The sequence below is a fragment of the Anser cygnoides genome, chromosome 1, assembly GCF_040182565.1.
Source record: "Anser cygnoides isolate HZ-2024a breed goose chromosome 1, Taihu_goose_T2T_genome, whole genome shotgun sequence".
NCBI classification, from domain to species: domain Eukaryota; kingdom Metazoa; phylum Chordata; class Aves; order Anseriformes; family Anatidae; genus Anser; species Anser cygnoides.
In genome coordinates, this window is record NC_089873.1 from 186,396,038 (window position 1) to 186,417,763 (window position 21,726).

The 21,726-nt window shown below is 37.4% G+C and overlaps 1 protein-coding gene across 7 annotated transcripts in view; it reads left to right on the forward strand.

The window, feature by feature from the left end:
• Positions 1–3,695: 3,695 nt before the first annotated feature.
• SUPT20H (SPT20 homolog, SAGA complex component) overlaps positions 3,696–21,726 on the forward strand; it is a 35,351-nt gene continuing 17,320 nt past the window's right edge. For 4 of the 7 annotated variants that reach the window (XM_066989682.1, XM_066989684.1, XM_066989687.1 and 1 more), the window contains exons 1-14: positions 3,696–3,819; positions 5,032–5,129; positions 6,421–6,456; positions 7,416–7,474; positions 7,563–7,629; positions 14,788–14,917; positions 15,583–15,686; positions 16,220–16,336; positions 16,468–16,521; positions 17,365–17,504; positions 18,738–18,894; positions 18,982–19,038; positions 20,056–20,127; positions 21,066–21,223. In XM_066989682.1, coding sequence (XP_066845783.1) covers positions 5,127–5,129; positions 6,421–6,456; positions 7,416–7,474; positions 7,563–7,629; positions 14,788–14,917; positions 15,583–15,686; positions 16,220–16,336; positions 16,468–16,521; positions 17,365–17,504; positions 18,738–18,894; positions 18,982–19,038; positions 20,056–20,127; positions 21,066–21,223 — 1,154 coding nt within the window. In that variant the 5' untranslated portion in view covers positions 3,696–3,819; positions 5,032–5,126. The remainder of the gene's footprint in view (positions 3,820–5,031; positions 5,130–6,420; positions 6,457–7,415; positions 7,475–7,562; positions 7,630–14,787; positions 14,918–15,582; positions 15,687–16,219; positions 16,337–16,467; positions 16,522–17,364; positions 17,505–18,737; positions 18,895–18,981; positions 19,039–20,055; positions 20,128–21,065; positions 21,224–21,726) is intronic. The other 3 variants (XM_066989685.1, XM_066989686.1, XM_066989688.1) reach the window with 1 other exon arrangement.

Sequence of the window (21,726 nt, forward strand, 5' to 3'; positions counted from 1 at the left end):
CATCTACAGAGGACTCCAGAGGACTCATGACTGGATTGCCTTAACATGAACTTTTCAGAGTAAATAAGAATCAAAAGGAAGGAGAAAATAGCCATTTTCCACAGTGAACCACTAGGGATTCGAAGGAATCTGTGGTATTCAACACATTCATAAACAAGTTGGGTAGGTGAGTAAATAGCAAGGTGGCAAAAATATATAATACCAAATTATTACTCAAAAGGGACTGAGAAGTAAAATTGCAGGTGGAATCCAACATAAATAAAGGTTAGTTTCAACCCAAACTTGGAGGATCTGAATCTGAAGAAGAACCTTACCCTGGCTTTTCAGAAGCTGAAGATGCCAAACATGAAAAGCCTGGAAAGCATGGTCTTTAAATTCAGCTACTGCCTTACATTTACCTCACAAATTTGAACTTAGACCTTGTTAGAAAAAAAAAAAATATATAGAAAAATGGTGGGATCTTGCAGATGTGAGAGTACAGAAAAATCAGTGCTAAAAGGGCTTGCAGCAAATGAAATATAGAATGCCTGTTTTCCCCAAGGCCTTCCCTTTACAGTATAAACACAGCAAAGCAAAGCTAGAGCCTAACCTAGGCCCACAGTGTTTGAAATGGCCCATCCTGAAATAATGTTGTGGGACTGTTCTCAGCTAATTGGTTCCAGAGAAAAGGAATACAAGAACACACATTTAAAAAGGGAGACCTGAATTAAAGCATGAAGGGATGGGGGGAAACAACTTTAATTTTTATTATCAGCATTCCCTATTCTGAAGGAGAAAGAAAACTCATCATTTGGTAGCAAGAACTTTTGATGAAAGTTCCAGTAAACTGTAATATGACTCATAGCATAATTTCTTGGGCAGCATCTGTCTTCAAACGCTCTGGATGCGTAGGAGGAATGGTAATCAAGGAGTTTTAAAAGATGGCTTTTTAAATGACACATGGTGCACAAAGGAGAAAATAAGATGAACAAATTTAAAGATAGATGGAACAAGTTGGAAGGCAGTGTGGATGGACTATCAACCCTTGGGACTAATTTTCCAGTTTTCTCACTGAAAATTTTGTAGGTTTTTAGATCAGTTCCATACCTCCAGCTTTCTTTGAACACCTAGGTTCAAAATCTTTGGGCTTTTCAACATGGATTTAGAGAGCACAGAGAGAAAACTAAGACAACTGGATTAAGCTAAAGGAAATCAAGAAAACATGACTTGATGTACAGCATCTTAGTTTATGACTTCCAAAGGCTCAAGTAATTGGGGAGGACAGGCTTCATAATGAATCTGACTGAGGGCATTCAAGTGGGAGAAGACTATTCAGAAGTTCATATTTCAAATTATCTCAGCCTGATACTCAGAATGCTTCAGAACGGAAGAGGGTGGTCACCTAGCCCAATGAATGGCTAAATGATAAAGAAAACAGGTCTGGTGATCCACAGTTAATCACTGAACTCTGGAAAATATCCCTAAATGCAAAATCTCTTATTCTAAACAAGTGTAACAAATGCCAGAAACATATGGCAGGATTTTTATCTCCATGACCAACCTTCTCTCTCCCAAAACTATCATCACAAATCCTGCAACCTTTTCAGGAGGATCTGAACATGGATAAAACTCTCAAAGGATTCTTGCTACACAATTACAACAGTCTTCATCATTATAATCATTGTACAACAGTTCCCCATATGTTCATCATTTATTCCATCTGTGTATAATAAGGAATACATACTGATTTGTTTCTGGTGATGGGACAAAAAGAGCATAAAGGAGCAATATGTTTAGAGAGTGTACAAAACTTTCTGTGATTCTAAGACATCTAGCCCCTCTCTTAGGAAAAAAGCTTGTTTCCAAACCAAACACTGAGATGCCTTTGTAAACAAAGTTTCACCCTGAAGTAGCATTAATGTGCTGGTTCTCACCCACAGCAGTGTTATGTTAGGCAAGCTGAAACCCACACACAGATGGGGCCAGATTGTGGCCAGATACTCAAGTCCAGATATAACCTAACTTGGAGGCAGTGCTGGGGGAAGGTTGTAGGCCCTCCAGAGGGCTCAGCATAGCACATTTAACTGCCTAGGGCTGAGAAGAAATTTCTGCCTTGGATATAAGCTATTTTGGGGAGTGCTATTGCAGATCATGACTGTGTATAACACCATTCTTGAGAAATTAGATTGCCTCATACCAGCCTGAACTGAAATGGGGAAAAAAAAAACAAAAGACACGCAGAACATGAGCCTTCACATGACTTTTAGATAATAGTGATAACTGAGAGTAGTGATGGGCAAAACATGGACCGGACATTGTCTAAGAATGAAATAACTGTGAAGAATTTCCAATGTAATAATTGTGAATACTATGTGTTGTAGTAATGTGGTGAAGGGACAAGACATAGAATGTGTGTAAATTGTCCATTTTGTTGGTGTTGTGATGATGTTATATTTATTTTGTTGTGAGTTTCTTTCTTTCTCTTTCCTTCCTTCCTTCCTTCCTTCTCTTTCTTTTCTTTTTTTCTTTCTTTCTTTCTTTCTTTTTCTCTTTCTTTTCTTTCTTTTTCTTTTCTTTCTTTCTTTCTTTCTTTCTTTCTTTCTTTCTTTCTTTCTTTCTTTCTTTCATTTTCTTTCTTTCCTTTCTTTTTCTTTCTTTCTTTCTTTCTTTCTTTCTTTCTTTTTTTTCTTTCTTTTCTTCCTTCCTTCCTTCCTTTCTTTCTTTCTTTCTTTCCTTTCTTTCTTTTCTTTCTTTCTTTTTCTTTCTTTCTTTCTTTCTTTCTTTCTTTCTTTCTTTCTTTCTTTCTTTCTTTCTTTCTTTCTTTCTTTCTTTCTTTCTTTCTTTTTTCTTTCTTTCTTTTCTTCCTTCCTTCCTTCCTTCCTTTCTTCTTTCTTTTCTTTTTTTCTTTCTTTCCTTTCTTTCTTTCTTTCTTTCCTTTCCTTCCTTCCTTCCTTTTTCTTTCTCTCTCTCTCTCTCTCTTTCTTTTTCTTTTTTCTCTTTCTCTTTTTCTCTTTTTTCTCTTTCTCTTTCTCTCTTTCTTTGATGCAAATGAACTTTGTGAAGATTTTGATGATTGTGATGTAAGAGTACATTTTATTGATAGTTCTTAAGTATTCTTTTCACAGAGGCAAGGGGAGGAATGCATTGGGTTTACATGACAAGGATTTGGTAGTAGGGGGGGCTGCTGGGACATAAGGAAATCTGATCTTTATAGCGACTGGAAACCTTTGGCCTACAAAGGTTTTCAGGCATGTTACTGCCAGGGCTCCATTTCAGGGCCAGTTCTCTCTGTTTTCATAAATGACTTGGATGCAGGACTTGAATGCATACTAAGTAGGTTTGCAGATGACGCTAAATTAGGAAGAGCTGCTGACTCCTTTGATGGTAGAGAAGCCTTGCAGAGAGACCTGAGTAGCGGGTGAGGTCCCTTGGTTTGCTCAGCCCAGAGCAGAGCAGGCCGAGGGGAGGCCTCATGGCGGCCTGCAGCTCCCTCACGAGGGGAGCGGAGGGGCAGGCGCTGAGCTCTGCTCTCTGGGGACAGCGACAGGACCCGAGGGCACGGCACGGAGCTGGGACAGGGCAGGGCCCGCCTTGGAGGGGCGGGGCGTCTCCGTGCCCCCGCCCCCGTCTCCGTGGCGACGCCGCGAGTCGCTTCCCTCCCTCTCCCTCCCCCCTCCCTCTCGTCTCCACGGCGACCGCTCCCTCCCCTTCCGGCGCCGACCCGGAAGCGGCGGGGCGGAAGCGGCCGGGGGGCGCCGCGGGGGGCTGAGGCGGGGGCGGATGAGCGGGCGGCGGGGGCCGCAGCGCGGCGGGCAGGCCCCGGGGCAGGCCGGCCGGCAGGTAACGGGCACGCCGGTAGCCGGCCCGCCGCACGCACCGCCACCGCGGGGGGACGGCGGGGGGCTGAGGCCGGCCGGGAGGGCGGGGGCGGCCCCCCCGGCGCCGTGGAGGGCCGCGGGGGGCGGTGCGGGGGCGGCGCGGCCTGGCCCCGCTCGTCTGTGGGGCCGGGCCCGGCTCTTGCCCGGCCGCTCTCCGCCCGTGCCGGCCGGGCGCCGGCCTGGGGGCTGGGCTCAGCGTGCGGCGGGGTGGGGGGGGTGCGGGAGGCTGCTCGGAAAGCGGCGGGGATCGGGGGAGGCGGCTGCCAGCAGGTCCCAGCCGTGCCCAGCTCTGAGTCACTCCGCCGGTGTTGTCTGGAGGAATCGGTACCGCGGCGAAGGAGCTGAGTAAAGGCTCGGGGAGGCGGGAGGGAGCAGGCGGTGGCACCTGAAGGCATCCGCCCAACCCAAGGCTGATGTGGAGGGCAGATGCGACAGAAAGAGTTTCCCCAAACTGACATTATGCACGGTGGGATTACTTAAGTAAACGTTTCACATATACTGGAGTGCTGTAACGTTCAAATTTCAAAGTAAAATTGACTTCAGTTTTCCCCATCTCTTCACTGACAGTGCTGCTAAAGACAGGATTTAAAAATCCTGTTTGTGACCTGTTTTTTTTTTCTTCATACTTTAAAATGAAACGGCATAGGGACAGTATCTGAGGGCAAAGGCATCTAAGGGACACACTGGTGCTGTGCAAATTTGATTCGCTTTCTAATTGACAGCCTACTGTGAGTCAGTATTAAAATAACATCTCAAAACAGTGCTAGGAGGCACTGCAGGTGGAGGTGTTGTCTGTGGAATAATACCTTCATAAAAGCAAAACAAAAAAACTAATAGGGTATGCTAAATATTCTGGCCAGTTGTCATTAAAGAGTCAAGCATCTCTGGATTTGATGTTAGGGGTGTCTAGGCAGACTGCTACAACAGAAAAGTGTTCTTGGCTATGGAATTTCAATTAGTTGCTATTACTTTAGTATAACTAGCATAAAATGGTTGTGCGAATTAGTAGCAGCCATTAGAATAGGAACCTCTGCACTTAGACTGAACAGAATTTTCTTGCTTTTGGAGGAGAAGATGCTATACAGATGAGATTTAAGTGCAATGAACCCTTTAAGATGTGTTTGAATAAAATGATGAGTTTTGTAGTGATATTTTTTTCTCCTTGATCTTTCAGTACCCCAGGTGTGACCATAAAATATGATTCTTCACCAACTGCACCAAACTTCTTAAGTACTTCTTTTGCCACTTGGTCACCTGGCTTCAACTACAATGGTAAGTTATGATTCAGAGAATGTATTTTCAGATCTTTTCCTTGTAGCCTATTACCTGTCTGCCTGATGAAAAGAAAGCCATTAATGTTTGATTTTCTTAAAATTCCGATTTTAATTATCGCTTCAGAGTTTTGTCATTTTTTTCGGTGATGTTCTTTCATAGCTTGTGAATACTTTTCCTAAATACTTACTCGTTGTCCATTGCATCACAGGAATCATCACATAAAGTGATGTGTTTTCAGTCATGTATAGTGTTAGACAGTGGGTACAAAGTGCACGTCCTTCTTCCACACTACTGTTTTTTAGTATTCTTCTATTGACAAATACCAGTATTACCATGGATTTTACCTGGTGTTAAGAGTCAGTGAATAGAATGCCTGAAATCATGCAGTTATCCGATGGGCTTATATAGCAAATGTTTGTTTAGGTGTTCAAATGAAAATGTCACTTTAAAAATGCCCTGTGGTGATAGGTTGCAGTGAGTAATAGCACATCATTAAGTGCTTTTTTCTCCATGGACGGGGAGGAAATTTTGTGTTAGAGATACTGTAGGTGAATGGTAAAAAAGCCTGAGTAAGTATTTTTTAAAGACACCACAAAGGAGTTAAATCTGTTAAAATAAATGCTGTTGAGTATACTATGCCATGGGATATAGGGAAGCTTTTGCTGGGATGTTGGTGTGTTAGGTTTAGGCATATTTCTTAGCGGATATTTCTTTCTTGGAGGATATTTCGGAGCGGAGACTTTGTTTTCAACCACCTAACAGTATGTAATAAGAAACTCTTCCTAAATTGCAATGTTCTGAGTGCAAGATCTTCATTTATGTCTTGTAGAAAAATGCCTGATCTTTGGCATCCGTGCCTATGCATTAAATGTTTTCTTCCTGAGCTGCCGCTCAGGAAAACTTTGGTCTAACCTTTATGTGGAGATAGCAGCCAGCTTAAAGGAGAACAGATTTTATATTTTTTGTATGTAATTATTTTGATTAATATTCATCGTTATCTTTATTAGGCATAATTCCTATTCCCACTTTTAATTCTAGCTGCCTTTCATTGTTCTAACATTTCATAATGTAGCCAAAACATTGCAAGTGTGGATGCTTGGTAGCGGGATTAATTACTGCTTATGTAGTTACAAGAGGTTTCAGTTGCTAGGTTTAGTATCTGCGAAAGAATGTTTGAGCCCATCTTCTATTAATTCATATCAGTAGTAATAGAGGTTTTTGTGGTGGCTTTTATGTACGAGATTTTTCAGCTAACATTCTAAAAAAAGCCTGTTTATAATTCTTGCAGCAACAAGCTTTAGAACTGGCATTGGATCGTGCAGAGGTAAGGAATAGTTATTTGCATATAATGTGTTGGGCTCACACTTAAGAAATATAAAAATGCAGCTGTGAAAAGCAGGGGGGTGTGTTCATGTAAATGTGTGTGGTGTGTGTATAAATAATAACCCATATATGTAACACTGGTTTTGCAAAATTCTCACTAAAATTGGTAGGTCACGTCATTGTCTGTTACCCATTGAACTGAGAATGTTGTCAGGTACAGTGATGATAAACCTTGCAGCACTTAAGTTTTCCCCTTTTGAAACAAACAAATCTGTGTGCTGTGAAATAAACGGAGCAGTACAGTGGTGATTGCTCTAAATTCGGAGACAGCTGGCAGAAGTAAGTTGTAAAATCCTGTTTGTGTTTTTAAGGGTAGCCCAGTTGGAATGAAAAGGCAAGTGCCTTTACTTTTCATGCTGGCATCTGATGTAATGGCTGCTTTGAACACTATTAGTATTTTTTAATTAAAATTATATTTGTAATATGCAGGTCTATAAAATAGAGAAACCTGGCATAAGTGCAAAAGACAAGGATAAAATAAAAAACTCCCTCAGCTAGTTATATTGGGGAATACTTGATATGTAAATACTGTCAAGCCAGTACACATGAAATTGATGATATCTGAGCAAGTTAGCTTCAGTATGTTAGTTAGCACGTTAACTTAAGCAAATATTAGCTACTTCAATATAAAATGTGGATGTAAAATCAAGATTTTGCATGCAAGCCGTGCTACAGCCATGAAATGCAGTGTTTCACTGCTAAAATGAGATTCTTCCTTGTTACTGAGTATAGCATACAGTAGATCACATTTAGTACATTTTTAGTCATTTACCCTGTTAATTATTTACTGTATGCATAGAACAATGTCCATTAATGATCTAAAGTTGCATGGTAGCTAGAATTACATTTCTTTGTAATATATGTACTATATTTTAGTTTATCTCTTTCTTTTTCTTTTAGTATATCATTGAAAGTGCCCGTCAGAGACCTCCCAAAAGAAAATATTTATCCAGTGGAAGGTAGTAAGAGTTTTGGTATTTAATTTTTAAATAGTTTTTATTTGGTTTGATTTTGGTTACGTTTTAAGCTTTTTTTTTTTTATTCCAGAAAATCTGTATTTCAAAAACTCTATGATTTATATATAGAAGAATGTGAAAAAGAGCCTGAGATAAAGGTAAGTGGAAATTGCTGAACGGTTTTTCATTGCTGTCTAATGGGGCAAGTTCAGAATAGACTTTTTCACTTAATTCCTTTATTGAAAAAAAATGAAGGCTGGTGGCTGTAGTAGTTAGTGAAGGCTAAGACTTCAGTAACAACAATTAATGACTTTTGTGGACTAAACTGACTGTGTATTTTATAGCATCATAATTCAGTTTGAAATAAGAACATGGTGCTGGGAGGGCTGGTGACTACCTGATAAACCTAAATCTGTTCCTAAAGGTAATAAAGTAGAATGCTGGCATAGGCTTGTGACAGTTTTGCTCTTGAGTTGCTTTTTGTTATGTGAAAAAGAAATTTCAAAAGAACAGTCTAGAATGGAGAGGTGTAAGAAGTTTATTAGGCAACAGATAGTGCTATTAAAGTAGTTGGGTAATATGTGAATAGTAAGACCTAGTCTGGCTTGAGTGACCTGTTTATTCTGTTTCAGTCGTGCATCACTGACACAGTTGCAAGCAAATGTCAAGCATTGTTGTCAGTATCACTGTTTCTGAATCATTTGATTAGCATGACTGCTGTGGAAAAAATGTGCAGACAATTTCTTGAGAATCTGTGCTCTGCTGTAAATTCAGTTGGGTTTTTTGTTTGTTTCCTGGGGTTACCAGTGAACTGGTAAAGTGTTTTGTGAAATCTTAACTTAAGCAAGGAAGCTTGGACGTGCTTAGCTACAGTAAATCAAAGGTGTAAGATCTGTGAGCTACTTTGCTGAACTGTGAATATCAAATGGAATGAGAAGAATCAGCTGTGGAATCTGTTGTGTTGCTGCTTCCCATGGTGAAGTAAAAACCTATCGGAAGAGAAGTGGGCATGAAATGTTACAATTATTGAGCAGCTGCAGTTCTTTTAATGGTTCTGACGTAGTTAGTTTTATTTAGGGTATGATGCTGATTCATATCACAAATGTGAGTAAGATGTTAAGCAAAATACAGAGGTGAAAAGATTAAACCATCAACAGCAAATAAGTAACGAGATATTTGAGCAGCAGGGAGAAGATTGGGCTTGCTAGACTGGAATCTTGGAAAAACATAGGGTTTTAATACTATAGTTGTTGCTAAATCAGAAGGCGCTCAGCAAACTTACCCAACTCTAATAAAATTAAAGTAGTGAGGAAAGTTTTAGCACCACAGTAGATGAAGTGGATAATTGCTGATAAAGATCTGAATTAAAACTTGCTTAATCTTTATTTAGTGGCTTATTTATTGAGGTATTGGAAGCTTATGAGAGCAAAAGTTTCTATTTAGACCCCTTATTCACAGAACTAAGATGTGGATAGTTAACCAACCAAGATAGTTATCTTGGTCGTACGTTGTGTATTCTAATTACTGAAAATGAGAAGCTCAAAGATTGAGATGCAAAGTTTGGAAGACAGTGCTGTTGTGAAACCTCATCCATGAGTATAGGACTGCTCGGTCATCTCAGTGTACAACAAGGAAATAGTGTTCTGACTAGAGACTGGCCAATGACCTTACAGGTTTTGATATACAGAACTGTCAAAGCTTCTGTTCCACTACTGCATCACTTTGATGATACAAATTCGAAGTATGTTGTCCATTCAGAAGCAATCTTTTCATTCATACTGAGTGTTATTTTTCAGTTGTATCTTAACTCTTGTAATGCGACCTTTCTCCCATGTTCATGTTTCCTAGCCTGCAGTTTGGTCATTTATATTCTTGTTTGCTTTTGGTGTGCATAGGGAACACCAAATTTTCCACACTCATTCACAAAGGACTAATAAATTACTCATCCTCTATTAGTCCAGGCTTCCCATTTGTTCACATGCATGCTAGTGAGAGTAGTAGTTATGCTGAAGTGATTCTCTAGAGCAATTTGTGTCCTTTAGATTCCTGTGCAGTACTGCTGTACCTAAACGTTGACATAAATATAAAATAATTTTGGAATTGTTGTAGGCACAAATGTGGAAAGAGACTTGGGCTGTGGGCTGGAAGGATTTAGGCTAGGTAGGTAGTTGCTACTGTGTGGACCTGTTAGAGGGCAACATCAGTGAGCAAGCATGAAAATATCTCAAAGTAATGAAAGTTTCAGAACAGTGTTAATGAAAATCACTGGAATTAAGTCATTTGATTTTCCATGTTGGACTAGTACAGAAATAACAAATAGTACATCTGCTACTTTGGTATACAAGGGTTCCTAGGGACTGTTCCCCACGCTGGCAGATGTTCAGGTATCATTGTTACTCATTCCCCACATGATACCTCACCACATAATGGTGAGGGCTTTTTCTTTGTTTTGGTGTTGTTTTTTTCCTTGGTTAGTCTCTAATGATAATGATGCACACTGTTGGATATATTTGGGGAGCTGTGTAAAATGTTATCTTCTTACATGTAACTAGCACGTGTGAGGTGATGTAACACTTGGCGATGATAATCTACTCTGAAGAAAACCAAACCTCATTAGTGTGAAACAGCCTTTTTAGATCACAGCATTCCTCAAGTTTGATCTGTTAAAGCTTATCTTAGGTGTTACTTATGAAACTGAAATCTTTTGTGGAGACTCTGTGGGTCTTGTCTTTAATAGCTACAATAATACTAGTCTCTGCACTTATCTAGTAGTTGCAGTCTTCTCTAAGAATCTGATTTAGATTCAATGAGGTCACAAACATCCTTAGGCTTCAGTATACTCCTTGTGTTTTGTAACCAAATAACAATGCCTCCGCAAAAGGAGGCATCTTCTGAATTGTAGGGTTGGGTTTTTTTGTCAATATATACAAAACTCTGCTTTGCTCTTTCAGTTTTCTGAAAGAACAATGCTTGTCACGGTTCACACAGTTAATTTTCATGTAGTTGATACTTCTGTTGAGGTTGAGAGAAAATAAAATTGTGATCTCTTTGACTCTGTTGAACAAACCATGCGAAGAGAGGAAAGAAATTGGTTCTGAATTTCAAGCAAAAATAGTCGTATGTTCTTAGATGTGAAGAAATCACATATGTTTTACTAATGTGAAATTTTAAATTTTAAAGAATTGTTTAAAAAGTTGTGATAATCTTTAGGTTATAATAATATTATACTTAATTTCTTTATGTTGAATGCTTAATTCTCTGATTAAAATATATAATTGCATATTTATGTAAGAGAACAAAAATACTAAATAATCCTTGTTGCTCTTAGATCAGAACCTTGTCTCATGCAACCAGTCATATTTAATCTTCCTTTGTGTATAACAGTGGCCATGTAATTTCCCCTGGTAATTCCTGCACTGAGACTGACTTGTAGTTAGCTACGCTGCTGCTATACCTTAGGAAGTCTTTAAGTAACGCCTCCAGGGTTGGGCATCTTATGATTACTCTTTTTTCCCTCAAAGAATAATTGTAGATTTCAGTATATGGGTTATTCTAAGCATTTTGAAAATGGTAGACTTCATATAAAGCCATCAGAACTGCATAATTGTGGAATGAGTTTTTCAATCCATACCCACCGCCACCACTGCCTCTCAGTACCTGAGAAAAGAACATCTATGATATAAGAAGAAACGTATGTGAAAACTAATTCTTAAATGTTTACCCTAAAGGAAGTATTCTGAAATAATTTGAGTATAAGAGTTGTGATTTCACTTTGAACAAATCTTGACCTCTCAAAATTTTTCCTTAAATTATCTAACAGAAGAAAACACTTAGAAGGCATCTGCTCCCTGAAAATAGGAAATGCTGGATACTCACTTAAAAAAAAATAGATCAAAAACCTGAGTCTGTCTGCTGTTTTTTTCCTCAATGCTACAGATTGAAAGGAACAGAACAAGACAGTAATTTTTAAATTTTAGAATAGAAAAGTCATAGAATCATAAAGGGTGCAAGAGACCTTCAAGATCATCTGGTCCAACCATCCCCCAACTGCCAATGTCACCCACTGAACCATGCCCCTAAGCACCATGACCACCAACCTTTCTTTGAACACCCCCAGGGACAGTGATGTCACCACTTCCCTGGGACAAGGTACATACAGTGACATCTGTAACCCTCTAAGATTTTGAAAAAGTGATGGCACCAAAGTTATGATGGCTGTTCAGCAAACTTGCCATAAACTGATGACTCTGCGGTAAAAATAACAGACATGAAAAACTTTGAATTCTGATTTTCTCTAATTACTGAAAAATCAGAGAAACTATGAACTCATGAGTTTATAGAAGATTATGATGGTGAGCACAGACAATCTCTTGTTAATAGACAAGTTATTCACTTGTCAGGCCCTGCAGAGAATAAAAGAATCTGTTCTGATCTGAATCTTGTTCTCTCTTAAAAGGGAATCTGTTCTTGCATGTTCTATGCATTTGTAAGGTGATGCTGGGGTTAATGAAATATGTCAGAAGTCAAGGGAAGAACCCGGGGTAATGGGGTTTGAGGGTTTTTTTTAGGCTTGCATTTCATAAAGATGGTAAATACCCGCAAGAGCTTTTTATGGAGATGATCAATTTGAAGAATTGGTCAGAAGCTGTAAAACAGGCAATGAAAAATTGACTTAAGATGTTATAGTGAGAGACAAGAACAGCAGCCATAATAAAGATAAAATCAGAATTTTGTGCAAGAATGGTGCACTGTCAGAGGATAAGATATTAAAGCAATGTTACAAACATAGCCATGGATGGAGTAATAGCAAGCATAGCATAAAAACACTGTCTCAGTCTTCTTAGAGAGGAGTCACTCAGTATTCTTTATTCAGTGGTAGTCTTCATAAGTCACTGGAAGAGGAAGACAGCACCTGTGCTTCTCTGTGCTGCTTCCCACCCATTACACAGTCACTGCAGTGTGTTCACAGAGGGAGGAGTGCTGCTTTTCTGCTGATTCAGAGAGGGTTAGGAGTGTTAGCTTATTAGCTGATGCAGCCAAGGTAGTGTAACTGCCTTGTGCCTCTGTGTCTGAATCCTTGCAACATACTGCGGTGAACGTTTGAGAAGTTTAATACACCTCAATCCACTTCTTGATCTTTAAAATGGTTCCAGACAAGATCTGAGCTTAATACCCGCTCTGAGCTACTACCTCCAAAAGCCAGCTCAAAGGAGAAAGGTCCTTTTGTGGCTATTGCCGTCTTCGTGCTTACTGAAAAGTAATTTTACCTGCTAATTATTTTTGGAACGCCATTTTTTGTACACCAAAAACACCAATTTACTCCAAAGTCTTGGAGAGGCATTATTATTTTAAAACGTGCCAAGCATCCATCCTAAGAAATTTAGTTCATATGAATGCAATGCCAAAAATGTTCTCAGGTCTGTTTGATTGTCCTTTCCTTTCTCTGGTCTTCTGCCATTCTCCCCCCCCTCCCCCCCCAAAAAAGGCGAGAAAAGACCTGCCAAGTCATAACTGGCTAACTGTTACTGAACAATAAAAATAAAATAAAAACAAACCTAACATGTTGTTCACTGAGTAATGTGATTAGGTCAACGTAATAATTTTTACAATTGAATTACCATTATATATTTTACTTATCTTAGGTTTAATGAGCAGAGGCCTCCTGTAAAAATAATTATTTCTTATTTCTTGTACATGTGAACAAATTTCTGGGGAAAAAAGGTAAATTGTTCTATAGAATTTTTTAGTGATTGCTAGTAAGTTTAAATAATTCTGGGCCTGTGATTTCATGGAATAATGTCATTAGTTGAATAATCTTTTTTTATTAAGCTCATGAAAATAAAGTTGTATTAGAAATATTAACAGTATTATTAATAACTTCTAGAGGCTGTTTTAATTCTGTCCCAATGAGATCCAAATGGATTTATTTTTATTTGCTTTTTAATTTTTAAACATAATTTTACAACAAATAATTTTCTTAACGTGCCTTACATAACCTGGTGATCTTTTTTAAATCAAGTCTTACATAATTCACAAGTCCCTTTCTATTTCCCTCCTAATGCCATTGCACAACTAAATATGAAATGAGTGATCTTTCCAACATGGAAATCAAAACGTTTCCATCAAAAGATGACAGTATCTCAATTGCTAAGAATGAAGATATCAGAGGAGTTGAGAGTTGACTTTGTTTTCAAAGGGCAGTTACTGTATCCCAGGATATTTCATGCTAGGTGTAAGTGAAGAGGCAATAGCTCTACTCTGTACTCAGTGATTTTTCTGAAAATTGAAGCCGTGCACGTAACAGAGGTGCTCCAGCCCTCTGATCATCCTCGTGGCCCTCCTCTGGACTCTCTCCAACAGATCCATGTCCTTCTTGAGCTGGGGGCCCCAGAGCTGAGCGCAGGGCTCCAGGTGGGGTCTCACAAGAGCAGAGCAGAGGGGGACAATCATCTCCCTCGACCTGCTGGGCACGCTTCTTTTGATGCAGCCCAGGATACTGTTGGCTTGCACTTGGCCTTGTTGAACTTCATGAGGTTTGCACAGGCCCACCTCGCAAGTCTGTCCAGGTCCCTCTGGCAGGCATCCCTACCCTCTGGCATGTTGACCACACAGCTTGTTGGTAAACTTGCTGAGGGTACACTCAATTTTCTTCATTGTCCATGACTAAGATGTTAAATAGCTCCAGTCCTAATTCTGACCTTTGAGGAACACTGCTCATAGCTGGTCTCCACCTGGATGTTGAGCCACTGACCACAACACTTTGAGGGCAACCATCCAGCCAATTCCTTATCCACCAGGGATGGATGGAGTGGTCCATCCATCAAATCTATCTCTGTCCAATTTAGAGACAAGGATATCGTGCTTTCCTTTGTGGTAGTTTGCATTATTTCTAAACTGTAAAAGGCAGTAAGATTTTAGTCTGGAAAAGGAGTATTTGCTTGTTAGGAATATTTGAGAGTAGTAAATACTTTGTTGTTGTTATCAAGGAGTGTATAATGTATAATAATGATACCAAATAAAGTTGCACCATAGATTTGCAACACTGTAAATCTTAGCCAAGGACCATTCTTGCTAATCGTTTTGTGCGCACTTAAAGTTTTTTGAATTGAAAGGAGTGATTCTAAAAAAAAGGGTGTGTAAGTATGTACAATAATACATAATACATTGTATTGAATTCTGCTAAACTAAATTTAACTGGGCTTGTTTTGATACATACTTCAACATTAAAATAAATATTACTCAGATTCTGGCAACTGTTTTTAATGCTTCTAATTACTTGATAGTATTATGTTCATGAGCAATGTTTACTTTTAAAGCAGAAGCTGAGGCGAAATGTGAATTTACTTGAGAAGCTGGTTATGCAGGAGACGTTGTCATGTCTGGTAGTGAACCTCTATCCAGGAAATGAGGGTTACTCACTTATGCTCAGGGGAAAAAATGGTTCAGGTAATATTTTTGCTATTTAATTTTTAAAACTATTCAGAATACTTTGTAAATAGTTGGACTGTGTTGCTGTTGCATATATTTAAGTGTTGATAATGCAATTCCTTGTTTAAAAATAAAACACCTGTACTTGAACTGCAAATCTGCATACAGCTGTGAGGCGCTTGTAAACAGTTTCTAGCAGTGTACTATAAATCCATACGTATGAATGTTTTTGATAGCTTTCCTCTCTTATTTCCACCTAGCTTTGTATCTGTTCCCATTTCATCCTGAGTTCCTCATCTGAGTTTCTCTCACTTCATGTACCTTCTGTAAGGAAGAGTGAAAGAAATTATTTAAGTCTAGTGAAAGGATAGACATTCCATTTTGATTGCGTCTTCACGCTACCTGGTACTGTAGTAGGCAATAAGAATCTATAGTGTCTCACTTGGGAGCAAAACTTTGTTCCATTGAGCTATAAAGGAGCATTGCTATCTAGCTCAGTAAGAAAAAAAAATCATGTTCTGAGAACAGAAATGGATGTAAAAATTAATATTATGAAAAAAGCAGCAATTTTAATAAGTTTCCATAAGCCCTGCTTTGTTCTGTGGCAAGCTTGTTTGAGATTTCACATTGTTATAGTCTGAACTTGAAAGGCAAATGAAAAGCAATGTTTTGTTCAAATCCAGATTCTGAGACCATACGGCTGCCTTATGAGGAAGGCGAACTGCTTGAATATTTGGATGCAGAGGAGCTACCACCAATTCTGGTTGATCTTTTAGAAAAATCTCAGGTTTGAAAGTTTTGTTTTTAAAAAATAAGTTGTTTTGTACCTAGATAGACTTTGAACTACGAATCCTTCACATACGTGATTCCAACAACAAAACATGAAACACTTGCTCATTTGGAACCAAAATATTTAATGCCCCAAATAAATACTTGATTGATAACTATAAAAAGGTAATTCATAAATATTGGGGAGAAAGGAATAGAAGGAGTTGCTATTATTTAGGCTGCCAGACAACTTGGATTCTGTGTTCTAGCAAAATGTCCTTTGTTCTGTTTTGTCATGAAATATTTGGCATGGGAATTTCTTAAAACTACATTGCTGATACATGAAAACAAAACATTTGAAGCTTGTATGTTAGGTCTGTTTAGGTATGTTGACCTATGATCTTGCCAAGACCTATGATTTTGTCAAAATTAGTAGTTTTATCCATAGTATCAATAAATACTATATAATATGTAACAAACTATATGGAGGCCAGGGCTGAGGCAGATGAGTAAATATTTGAGTATTTACAAGTTGCTCTTTGTTTCAACTAGGTTAATATTTTTCATTGTGGATGTGTCATAGCAGAAATCCGTGACTATAGGCAGTCTGGTAACATGAAATCTCCAACATACCAAAGCAAGCACATTCTTTTGCGTCCTACAATGCAGGTGAGAAGTGTTTTAAGTCATTTCTCAGTGTTACGGTAGTTCCCAGACTTGATAAGAGCTGTTACTGAATATATATTAAGAACTCTTCCTACTTTGTTGAAAGCTAACTACAATTATGTCTTTCTCATCAGACTTTAATTTGTGATGTGCATTCTATAACAAGTGACAACCACAAATGGACACAGGTGAGTCAACAGTTATTTTAATAATTTACAGTGATGTGGTGAATGTACTTAATTTCATAAAATCTGATAAGCAAAACTGATATTCTGGATTTATTCAAACTGCTAGTGATGTGCGCAGTGGTGCATGCTACATGCACCAGAGAGTTGTTTGTCAGTAGTATCTTTCCCTGAGATGCCACAGAAAACAATAGTTGTTAATAGAATTAGACCTTATTTTTTGGTAATGCAGAATGACAGTGTTGCAGGTACTCTAAATAGTTTACCTTACTTCGTTTGTCATCAATATAAAGCTCCAGAGCAGCAGTTATTGTCTAATTGCTCCTCTAGTCCTCCAGTTGCTCCTCTAGTGGCACTTTCCTAATTATATTATTATAGTAAAGAGAATCTTGGTAACTAGGCTTGGAAAATTAGAGTTAGTTAAATGCTAAAGAGCATGGTGCTGGCAGCGTACTCATTGGTCTTTCAGACCCACAATCTTGCTCAAATCCATTTCAAATTGTAATCTAAAGTTCCAGGCAGATAATCTTTATGACACTATTGCTAGTCCATCAAGATAAATCACTAAGAGAAAATTAACTTTGTTACCATTACTGTTATTAAAAAACAGAAAGGAAAATAGAACCTACTGAAAAATATTTTTTTTTCTGTTAGAAACCCCCAAACAAAGTTCTGTAACTTGTAATAACTGTTAGTGATACTTAAGTGTTGAGTATTTTCTCTTGTTGAGTATCAGCAAATAATTTCTTCTATTTAAGATAACGTGCGTGTTATGCATAGGTGTATATTAACTTAATGTAAAAGTCTTCCTATTTTTACATTTATTAATAATTCTATATATTACAGGAGGACAAACTTCTACTTGAGAGTCAACTTATTTTGGCTACAGCAGAGCCTTTGTGTCTTGATCCTTCAATAGCAGTGACCTGTACTACAAACAGACTCCTGTACAACAAGCAGAAAATGAATACTCGCCCCATGAAAAGGTATTTCGTAGTGTGAAGCATGTTGAGACTCTTTCAAGTTTTTATGGGGGTGTTTCAAAGAAAAACATAAGCACTGCTCAATATCTGCTTAAATACTTGGAATATTGGAACTAGTGAGATTATCTTATTTTCAAATGTTCAGTTTTGTAGTGTAAGTATGTATTACTAAGTTTCGCTTAGTAGTAGAAACTGCAGTATGCTTATTTTTGTATATCAAAAGCGTGTATGTTATTTTAACATAAGACATAATATGGTAGTTTCGATCTTGTCCTTTTGCTTAATTCATATGTAAAATGAGTCAAATGGCATCTCAATATGAAGTATATAAATGGATGTGTTGCATGTTGTCTGATTCTTTAAAAACTATGTAAAATTTTAACGCTAAACAAGGAAATCAAAGGAATTATTTATTTTTTGAGGTTTATAGGCTAAACAGAAGTGTTGACATATTAGAATCTTAATAGATTTATAAGTAATGTGGAACACGCTATGTACAAAATGTCGAAGTTGTTTAACTTCTGTGCCTGGTGGTTCACTTTTTTTTCCACAAAAGCTTGGAATGGTTTAATTTTTCTTAGTAAAAGAGGTGCGTTCATTCTGTGGAATGAAAAGTACTAATGGTCTGCTAGAATTACCAAAATATATTTAAAACTAGAACGCATTGACGTATTATCCTAATGTACAACTAGTGGTGCTAATTGTAAATAGACAAATTGATCAAGCTGCTCTTAAAAATTAGAGCATAGTGGTCAACGAGCATTCCATTACAAAAGTACGCAGAGGTGTTAAATGGATGTCCCGGATAGCATTAATGTGCCAAAGGGTTGGGTTTGAAACAAAGAACGAAGAGTAGTTCCTGTATTTATAACTTCCTAGTCACGTAAGCAGTACATGGATCTTTTGGCAGGACTAAAATCTTTGGTAATATACAAATCTTATAAGGTCAGTAGCGTTTTATATAGTTAATTATTTTGACAATGTAATTATGCATTTCAAAAATAACCCCATTCTTAGCACTGAAACATATGAACAGAATACTAGTATATTATTCTCAAAAATACAAAATCAAGTTTATGTTGTACAGTCAAGAATTGTGATTTTAAATGAATATGGAAAAGCTGTTTTCTAGTCTCAATGTTAATAGCATTTCCCTGCATGTTTTTGTGCTTGTACTTAGGCAGTGGGAAATTCAGTTTTGATGTTTTTACAGTCTTATCTGTTATTCTACCTTAGGTGTTTCAAAAGGTACTCAAGGTCATCTTTGAACAGGCAGCAGGAAGTAGGTCACTATTCAACGCCACCACAGCTCAGAATACTTGACTACTTACAGAAAAGGAAGGAGAGGAAAGGCACCCAGCAGTATGACCTCAAAATTTCTAAAGCTGGAAATGTAAGTGTTCTGAGACATAGGTAGGTGAACTTGTTAACTGTTTATTTACAAATTTAGTACACTAATACCACTTTATTCGTCTTCCAGTGTGTAGATATGTGGAAACAGAACCCTTGCTACTTGACTGCACCTTCTGAAGTGGATGTAAGTTTGGTTGTTATCTTTAGCAATTTATTAGCAATTGTATTCAACATTGTATTGCATAAAGAAGGAAGTGACTGAAGACTAGCTGGGATCAAACAACAAGAATTTTAAAGATTTTAACATTTGAAATGAATTTTCTGTAGTGTAAGATAAAACACAAGCTAAGCTACACTGGAATACATTGCAACTGCAGTGTGATAGTTTGGATAAGACAAACAGGGCAAACTGACTGTTGATCTGTAGGATCAATGTCCATATGAAATTCTGTTGATAATATTCCTTTTTTTTTTTTTTTAAGAGTTAAGGAATGTGTTTTAAAAGGAGTTACTTCTCAGCCTGGTAGAAATTTTTCTTGACATGCTATACTATAGGACATGCTATACTCTAGGATACTATACTATAAACTATTTTCAATAGTTTAATTTTTTATATGGAGAATTCTAATTGAGAATTCTTCTGATCAGTCTGTGTGCATTCACATCTCAGGGATGTGCACCTTCTCGTTTTTTGGCACTGTCAGAACGTATACTGCTACCAGACAGTAGGGGTCAGTGGATTAACTGAGTTTGTAGGTTTGGGCTTAATAGTGGGTGGCAGGAGTGTACATTACACATCGAATGATGCTGTAAGTTTGCATATGCCTTCTCTACCTTTGTGCTTCAGCAGTGTTGTGTTTGACCTAATCAGAGTCTGGAGTTAACTACTGTTGTGAAATTCTATAGCCGTTCCACACTGCAGGCAGTGGTTTAAATCTGTACTCTTAACAAAAGTGTGAAACGTAGCTTAAGTTTCATACATCAAGTACGATGTAACAGAGTAAATGTAAAGTCCTGAAGGTTCTCCAATTTACTTTTTCTGAAAAATGCATACAGAGATGAGGTTTTCTTCATTTTTGAAGACTCTCCTGTTAGCCACTGTTTAAAACAAGAAGCTGGACTAGGTTGACATTAACTCTGGCCCAAGATGACCATTATTACTTACTTTTTGTTTTCTTTTTCAATCACTGTTTTCTTTAAGGTGGAAAAATACGCCAAAGTGGAAAAGTCTATCAAGCCTGACGACTCACAACCAACTGTTTGGCCAGCACATGTGAGTAATTTAGACCTTTGCCCAAACTTTTCCATCTCTAGTTAGAATGTCTTGTATTTCAATAAAATCTAAATAACATAGGGAATAGTCTTCCTTCCATCAATTGAATTAACCTTCCATGTATTACATAGACATAGAAAGTTTGTTACAGAAACTTGTAATTTCATGCAGTGATCAGTGTTGTAATTTCATCAAGTTTTCCAGAAATGTGATGAAAAACACCTTTAATCTCCCAAGTAATGTGCTGTCACTGTATAATAAATAAAACAATAATTTACAGGGAGCAAGTACTCCGATCAATAAATTGCTTTCACCATGCAGGTACTTATATAAAGATTAACAGAAAAAGGCTTCTGTCAAAATCAAAATGGTAAATTTTGAAATAAATCATGAAATATTAAATACAGAAAGCCCTTTCTAAATTGTTGTAGTCAAACCTTAAGATTTCACACAAATGTAATGATTTGATAAGGAGAGGTCATTTTAACATAATTAGACATACATTAGTTCGTTAATTCTTTGTAATTTCTGAATTGATTTATCATTTTTATTAACAACATGTATCATGATATCCCTGTAGTTTCGTATTACCAAAAAGTAATACTTCCCCATAGAACTCAATTTTCATCTCTGACATCTTTTTTGAACATTTTTAGTATTGCTGTAACTTATAGAATTCTATATATGTTTACCCAGTCTGGCTTTTGGTATCTTCTAACATGATTGGTTTAAGTTTTGCAATATTTTTGGATTTTTAATAGATGGTAAACTTTTCTTCCCATCTCTTCAGATAATTTCTTCTCAAATAATTTTCATTTTAGCAAATACACCCCATCTTTTATTTTATTTATCTTTTGTATTGTATAGAACTGGCATATTTTACTAGCTTTTTCTCTTACTGCTTTTGTAAGACTTATTTGGTTTTCTTCTTCTTCTAGGAAATAAAAGACGATTATGTGTTTGAATGTGAAGTTGGTAATCAGCTGCAAAAAACAAAGCTGACTATTTTTCAGTCTCTTGGCAATCCGTTGTACTATGGTAAAATTCAGACACTCAAAGGTGATGAGGAAAGTGACAGCCTACTAACTCCATCACAGTAAGTTATATGTTCTTTTAAAATGTGGTATGATGCAGTAGATAAAAGAAGACAACCACTACTTACCATTTTCAGGTATAAGAATATGCAGGAGCTATAAATCTGATTTTAAGAGGTTTTTTGTTTAAAAAAAAAAAAAAATCAGGTGATAAACCTCAATTTTTTTTCTAACAAGAAAAAAGACACATTCAACCAACATCATATCTTAAATGTTCTTTTACAGTAAATCTAAATGTTCTTTTACATCAAAGCAATATTTTAAGAAAATCTCATCTTGTGAAAATCTTAGTGTCTCATACTGCAAGACATTGTTAGCATGTGTTTTCCAGTGGTACTCATAATTTTGATCATTGCGTCAAAATCTGCCTAAAGCTGTAAAAAAAATAGACTTGATTATATTGCATTTACCCGTATGTAAAGAACTTTAGGCTAAGTAAATAAAGGAAAACAAGAGGTGCAAAAAAGTTACCTCCTGTTCATACTACTGTTTTGAATCAGCTACT